At 45.8% G+C, this 8,056-nt stretch overlaps 1 protein-coding gene across 1 annotated transcript in view; it reads left to right on the forward strand.

Moving 5' to 3' along the window:
* The window catches only part of UBASH3A (ubiquitin associated and SH3 domain containing A), a 44,531-nt gene that overhangs the window by 11,554 nt on the left and 24,921 nt on the right, over window positions 1–8,056 (forward strand). The window contains exon 6 of the mRNA XM_008576909.1: window positions 1,165–1,373. Coding sequence (XP_008575131.1) covers window positions 1,165–1,373 — 209 coding nt within the window. The remainder of the gene's footprint in view (window positions 1–1,164; window positions 1,374–8,056) is intronic.

Raw genomic sequence — 8,056 nt, forward strand, 5'->3', positions numbered from 1 at the left:
TTTGTCACCTCACTTCCCCTGGGTGACAGAGATGCAAAGGATTACTCAAAGCCCATCTCTTTTGAGCAGTGAGAGGCCCGGAAGTGGTTAATCTCCTGCCAGAACCCTCAAGCGAGAGGGATCCCTTCCTTGGGAAATTAACGCCAAATTGCGGTTCTCTTGCAGCATTTATTTTCCAGACCAGGAAATTACAGAAAGAGAACATAGGTGGGGTTATAGTTTAACAATATAGGCCGGTAACTTTGAGTGAAACAAGCCAGATGACATTCCAGTAGACAATTCAGTGGTCCTATCAACACAAGCTTGATCTTAGCAAACACTCCTTCCTATAGCAATTTCTCAGTATCTTTACATAGCAATCAGTAACTAGTCTGTCCTTAAGCCAGCAACCTGCTGTGCCACAATCCTTATCTTGCAACAGAGACTTATAGCCTGAGGGAAAAAGCCAGCAACCTGCTGTGCCACAATCCTTATCTTGAAACAGAGACTTATAGCCTGAGGGAAATTTCCAGTCCTCCGCAAGGTCAATATTTGAAACTGCAAGGCTTTGGAAAACCAGGCCCTGTGAAGTACGTATGCTTTATAGTATATTCCACATAGATGTGCAGAAATTTTAAAACAAAATGGAAGCATTTTTGGTATTAAAAAGAAATGCTGTAAAGATATGTGAATACATGTTTTGCTTATTAATTTAATTTAAATAATGATCAGGGGGAGCTTCATTCCGGGCCTTCCTTCCCCGAGTACTGACTGCTTTAGAAAGAAAGCATCAGGGGCTCCTCTGGGACCTGGGGAGGAAGTATGAGTGAATCCACCATGTTCTGTGTCAGAGGAGAAGCTGTGAACAATCTCACACCAAGGGAGGTGGATGGGAACATCTGGTTATGCTTTAAGATCTTTTGTATATGAAATCAGTAAATGGATGGATATATGGTAGACAGTAGACACCAAAATTTATTTCTAAATCTAGCCAAAGACTTCTGTGCTGTATTCTGTTATATTCCATGCTGCTTATTGTTAGACAAAGGCTTGGATGGTGTCCTGGAGACACAGAACACATCAGGAGCCCTGGCAGCAGGACGTGGGGCATAACTGGCCTCCTGCTGCTGTGGTTTCCCAGCGCACATCCCTGTTGAAGTGTGAAACCACTTGCCCCTTCTCTAGACCCTGAGGACCCTGTTCCAGTACAAGCCCCAGAATGTGGACGAGCTGATCCTGAGTCCTGGCGACTATGTCTTTGTGGACCCCACTCAGCAGGAGGAAGCCAGTGAGGGCTGGGTAATTGGGATCTCGCAGCGGACCGGCTGCCGGGGCTTCCTGCCCGAAAACTACACGGAACGTGCCAGTGAGTCTGACACCTGGGTGAAGCACAGGTGAGTGCTGCCGCTCAGCACAGCCCAGTCTGAGTGAGTGTCTGAGGGTGTCCACCTGAGAATAGTGGTCACCGTGTTTGCATGCTTCTAGACCATTCCATCATTAGTAAAATTGCATTCTCTGTGCTGGCAAAATTATCCCTGGAGGTATGCAGTGAATATCTTGATTGTTTTGTGGTTTCTGCTGATAACATTCGGAAAGCATGGATTTATTCTGTAATACTCTTCTGAGGTAGTAATCCCGAAATTATTGCAAAATATTACTTTCTTATTATGAACATAATCACTATACTCAGAGGTCTTACCCTTGGGCTTGTTTATTCTTCTGCTCAGTGTACAAACTATAAAGTCTTAAGGTTCATTACTGGTTTTCTATTTCTGTAGAGCAAATTACCACAAATTTAACAGCTAAAAGAAAATACATTTATTTTCTCATAGTTTTTATGGGCTAGAAGTCAGAGTATACATTAATTTGGTTCTCCATTCGGGGTCTCACAGGCTCTGGGTCTCAAAGTATTGGCCAGAGCCGGGGTCTCATCTGAGGCTCAGGGTTCTCTTCTAAGCTCACCTGTTTGTTGGCAACATTTATTTTTTTGAAGCTACAGTATCCTTGGCAGCTTGCTTCTTCATGCTCATCTGAATAATCTTTTAATTTTACTGTCTTTAACATCATCTTGCAAGGCTAAGGATTTTCAAAATCATCAGGTACTGGTTCCTTTTTGTTTAATGCTCAGTTTATCATCTCCTCTCCCATTTTATTGTAAGCAACAAGAAATTACATCATACCTTTAACACTTTGCTTTGAAATATCCCTAGTTACCTTACCAGCTTCATTGCTCACAAGTTCTACTTTCCACAGACAATTTTCCTAAACTTTGTTCTCATATTTAGGTTTGCATAAAAAACCAGGGACAGCGTTTGTGCCCCTGGGCTGCCTGACCAAATGTAATGACAAGAGTGGATTCCAGCCAGATCCCAGCAGCTCTGCAAAGTGTCACATTCCATAGGATCTTAACCTGAGGCCATTTAACTTCTTATCCTAATGAGTAGACCCAGAGGACCACAAAGACAGACATGGGAAGGAGGGTGCAGCCGTGGTCGTGTGGCGCTGTTCACTGGCGTATTGACTCATGATCCACTTAATTAAAGCTATTTTAAGGTTGCTTAAGAGAGGCACAATAGCTTTAAACACTAAATGCCATACCTCATGCCGGGCTCCATTCCATACCTTTACCCTCATTAACTGACGTGTTCATTCTAGTAGCCCTGAGGTAGGCTCTGTTATTGCTCCATTTTACAGTCAGTGAAACTGAGACACAGAGAATGAATAACTTTCCCACATTCACACAGTGAGCAAGCAGCAGAGGAAGCAGGATTCAACCCCCATCCTACTTCTTAGCTTGGGTTTTCAACTGTTACCTAAACTGCTTGTGGAATAATAAGTCAATGAGATATATTGTGATTCATCTGTACTTGCAGCTCTAAAAGAATCATGAGGAAGTACATTATGTACTAATATGAAAAAAATGCCCAAGACTTATGTATAAATGGTATAAATAAGCTGCAGAACAATGTGTATGGTGTGACACTACTTGTGGGGAACAGGGAAGCAACACATGCTGGTTCGTACATGTGAATGCAGAATATGTATTCACATGCACGTACATGCCTAAAAGTTTCCTGCAAGAATGTCTAGAAACAGAAGGATGAGTAAATGAGTAAATGAGTAAAAACGGTGGTTACTCTTGGGAGTTGGGAGTGGGAGCTGGGAGAATGGGATGAGAATGGGAGGGAGACTTTTCACTCTCTGCCATTTCACAATTTTAAAATTTATGAACCATGTAAATGTATTACTTATTCAAAAGGTAAGTTAATCAATTTTAAATTTAAAGAAACGAATATAAGAAAATTGAGTCAAAGGGGAAATAAAGGCAGAGAAGTCCAACAAAGCCAGGGCTGAGGTCTGTGCACACCGTGCATGCTGAGAAGTCCCGGCTCCACGCTTCTCACATCTGATGTGGAAAGGGACACGCCTTCAACAAAATCGTCAGCGCCATCCCAGGTACGTGCAGGCCAGTGACAGGAGAAGCACAATTTACTGGTGTGGACATGTTCATGGGTCTAGTGGCAATTAATGCATCAGTCACTCATCTCCAAAATAACGACCCCAGCCACCACACAGATGGTTGTGGGGTTCTTGGGACTTATCTACAACAAAATTACAGTCCAATATTTGTCCATCACTCTGAAGAAGATCAGAGATGATCTGGATGGTGACAGTGGTGGAAGAGCATATCCACAAACCACAAGCCTTCCACTCTCCCTGTAGGAGAATGGATGGAGCGTGACTGTGGAAGAAAAAGCACACAGGCCCCAAGTGTCAGAGCACAGAGAATTTGTCATCGTCTTCTAGCCAAGACGAGATTTCTAACACTGAAGCCATACAGATCAAATGACTTTTCTAAAACCTCAGAGTAAGTTGGTGGCAAAGAGCTCAGACACGATACAGGGTACTATTATGGGCTATTATGTCTCCTGTAAAATTCATGTGCTGAAGTCCTGATCCCCAGTACCTCTTTGGAGATAGGATCTTTAGAGGTTATTACGTTTGAGTAAGGTCATATAGGTGGGCCCTAATCCAATCCGACTGGTGTTATTAAGAAGAGGAGATCAGGATACAGACACGCGCAGAGGGACGACCATGTGAGGACACAGGGAGAAGATGCCACCTGCAAGCCAAGGAGAGAGGCCTCAGGAGGAACCAGCCCTGCCCACCCAGCTCTTAGATTTCCAGCCGCCCAGTCTGAATGCTTTGTTCCAGCAGCCCCAGGAAACTAACACAGGGACATTGTCTGTGCAGCCCCACAGACGGGAGCTGTGCCCCTGTGGAAGAATGAGGTGGAATGTGAACCCATCTATTTCTACGGGGTGAGTTACCCATTAAGTGACATTAAGTTAAGAGAAAATCAGAAATGTCAAAATGCTAAGCTTTTCCTTTCCGTCACCAATGCTCCCATTGCAATCTTAATTATATCTCATTTGAAAGACTAGCAAAAAAATCCGGTTTTCTCTCAGCTCTAAACTTCACAGATGTCACTTGTAGATAAGGAGGCTTTACTGTCTGCATCATGAGGCACAGCAGGGTGCGGGCCCCCGCCTTGTCCTCCGGAAGAGGAAACCAACTGACGTTTCCTATGTTAACATGAGATCTACAGGTTGTGCCTCTGTGGCTCAGAGCGGGTTCATTTGAGGAGAGAATTGTCCACGGTTAGAACATGAGTATTAATATTCCTGGGTGACTTACAACCAACTAGAGCATGCATGCTGTACCTTTTGGCATCTGGCAGCACAAACAAAGTGCTCCTGTTGGCCTGGACCCACCGGTAGGAGTTCTCACATCAACACAGGACCGGCAACAGCAACATGGAAAGAGAAATACAACTTGCAGACAATTCAAGGCACGTGTGACCTGAGTCAGAGCACCCACGGGCAGTGAATGGTCCAGGGCACGAGGGTTAAGGGTGCCCGGCCAAGGGTCCAAGGCCCTGACGGGTCTCAGGATGGAGACTTGGGGAACTGCTGCTGCGTTTATGAGAATTTGGGGACATGGAGCCTCTATAGGAGAAACGTAAGCATTTACAAGTGGGCTGAATAACTGGAAACACATCATGTTGCTGGCAATGAAACGTTAATCACGGGACTGTGTCCCTTCCTCCCAGCCTCATTTCCAGGCTTACTCAAATTCCTGGCAAAATCCCAATGGGATATTTTGTCAGAGCTTCACCAAATGAATGAAAAGTGTATGTGGAAGAATAAACAGGAGAAAAGAGCAGAGAGAATTTTGAAAAATAAAAATAATGAGAGAAGATACTTGTCCGACCAGATTTTTAAAATATGTTATAAATGCATAATATGGTCCTGGCTTGAGGGAAAGAAAAAAACAGATTGGCGAGACAGAATTGGTAACAGAGAAGCAGGTCTGGCATACAGGAATTCACAGGCATTGAAGCACATCTGGCATAGGGAAAGAAGTGGCTGTGAAACGAGTGGAATTTTATGCCCGCTCACATCGCGCGTGGAAGCCAGTTCCCGGCAGAATCAAGAAGTAAAAAGAAAAATAAAATCATTTTTAAAATAGAAGGCAGTTTAAACAAGTGCATTTCTGATTTCTGGAGTGGGGAGAGCTTTGGAAGCTCAGAAGCAGGGGAAGGGGTCTCGTAGTGAGACTTAACAGAGCTGTCTTTAATAATGATTATTAAATGCAAGACCCATTTTCCTCAAATCAGAAAAGGCTTTTTGATTTTTGCCATTTTAATTTAAAAACATTATTAACACTGGGTGAGCACATAAGGAGTTAGATACACTTCTACAGTGCAGATGGGAGTGAAAATGTCTAGAAAGCAAATTAGCAATATGTTCCCGGAACCTTACCCTCTGGCCCAACAGTTCGCGTTCTGGGGCTCCATCCTAAGAAAGAAAGAAATTCGGGTTAGTATTCTTTGTCAGCTTGTACAAAGTGGTTTTGAAAAATGGAGACAACATATGTTTCTGACAATTACGGACATGTATATTCAAATTATGACATATGTGTATATTACATATCATGCAGCCACTAAAATATTTTCAAGTAATTCTTAGTAGTGTGGGTGACTGGTATGTGTAACTGTATGTGTACTGTGCATTGCAGCCATGTAGGTACACATGTGCATGCACCCCAGCTCCACCAAATCTCCCCCACCAGTCCTTCGCACGCCCCATGGCCCCTCCCTCCTTTTCCATGTGAACTTCCACATTCAACCATTGCATCCACTTCCTGGAACATCCTCAAGTCCTTGTCCTTGTCCTTTCTGCTGCCCAGACCTGCCTGGCAAGGCCCTAAGCCCAGTTAGATCCATCCCTGCTCCGGCTCAGTGGAAAGAGCCAGGGAAACCATGCCTCGCTGCTGGGTCTCACACCCATTCACACCTCCGAACATTCTCCTCCCACCCCCTCCTGAGCAATAGCATCGCTTCCTATTCACTATGGCAGGTAGGCAGTCGGAAGAGTGTCCACAGACACCTTCCACCACGCCACCCACCTGCCAGCCTCTGGGCCCACACGCTCTTCTTCCCCCCACCAGATGGCAATGCAGGGTCCTAACTCCAGCCAAGGCCACCCTGCCCACTGGGGCTCCACGTTCCCTCTCTCCTGGGCACCCCATGCCCTCCAACGACATTGCGCCAGCATCATCCATTGTCTCCTGGACCCTCCTCCATTGTTCCTACCAGCAAACAAACATGCTGTCATCTAAAAAAGAAAATCAAGCAATACCTCTCTTTTTTCCCCATTTCCCCCAGCCACTCCCTCTCCACCAGTGCCTGTCCCATGCTTGACTTTTGTGGCTCCTGCTCACCTGAGTTTCCTCCCGCTGGAAGGTGCCCCTTCCCCCACTCCTTTGCTGTCTCTGCTCTTCTCTGACCTTCTGCCGCTGCAGCAACGAGCTCAGCCCTGGCAGCATCTGTGGACCCCAATCCTCCCTGCTCTCACCAGCTCTCTCAGCGTTGCATCCCTTCCGTGCGCTGCCGGCTCCTCTCCCACTGGCATTTCTCTCCCGAGCCCTACACTTGTACAAAGCCAGCTCTGTGGCTCCATGTGGGTTGCATGTAGACATGCCAGATGTAAGATGTCCAAAATTGAACTCCAGCACTTTTCCCCAAATGCTGCTCCACCCACAGTCTCCCCATCTCATTCAATAGCAACGTGCTCTCTCCAGTTGCTCAGGCCAAAAGCCTGGAGTCTCCCTGACTCCTCACCTTCTCTCAGGTTCTGCATGGGATCCGTCAGAAAGTGCGGTTGGCTCCACATGCAAAATACAACCAAATCTGACCATTCTTCACCCCTCCATTGCTCCCACCTGGTCACCTGGCCTGCAGCCATGGGCTCCCTGCTCTGCCCTGGACCCTGTGGTCTAGTCTCAACTGTGAGGCCAAAGTGATCCCTTCCAGGTGCTGTGGGATTGAAACCCTCCAATCACCCCCTCTGCCTCTGAGCACAAGTCCTGCAAGAGCCCTCACAAGCCTGGGTTCTGACACCGACAAATGTCCTGTCTCTCCTGGTCTGCGCTCTTCTCTCCTTAGTTCACACTGTTCCAGCCACACTGTCCCTTTGCTGCTCCCCAAACCCTCCAGGGGCCTGGACCCCTGCACAGCTGTCTCTTCTGCCTGGGGTGCCCCGCACACCTGCATGCCCTGTGCACTCACCTCCCCCTGGGCCTTCCCATTTGCCTGTAGAGGCTTTGTGGGACACTCTGTTTACTCTGCAACCTGCCCCCAACTCAGCTGCCCCCAACCCAGCGGCTCCCGCTGTATTTCAGTGCATGATACTAACTACTTTCTACTAGACTGTACAATTTACTTTTCCTGAAAAACTGGATCCAATCTCTAAAAATCATAAGGAAACACTCCTAAATGTGGATGGATGAGGGAAATGGAATAAGATTCCATGGTTAACTGGGCTGGAGGATTATGGTTACTTTTCCTTCTTTTTTAATTTGTCCCATTTTCCATGTTTTTAATAACAATTAGAAATAAAATATTCTGAGCTCCCCCAATGGAATTAGAAATTCAAAATGCTAGAATTAGCTGAAAACAAGGAGGAAATGTTACTGGAAAATACTGGGTGGGAAAAAGGACTTTTTTTTTTTT

The sequence above is a fragment of the Galeopterus variegatus genome, unplaced genomic scaffold, assembly GCF_000696425.1.
Source record: "Galeopterus variegatus unplaced genomic scaffold, G_variegatus-3.0.2 Scaffold1427, whole genome shotgun sequence".
Lineage (NCBI taxonomy): Eukaryota > Metazoa > Chordata > Mammalia > Dermoptera > Cynocephalidae > Galeopterus > Galeopterus variegatus.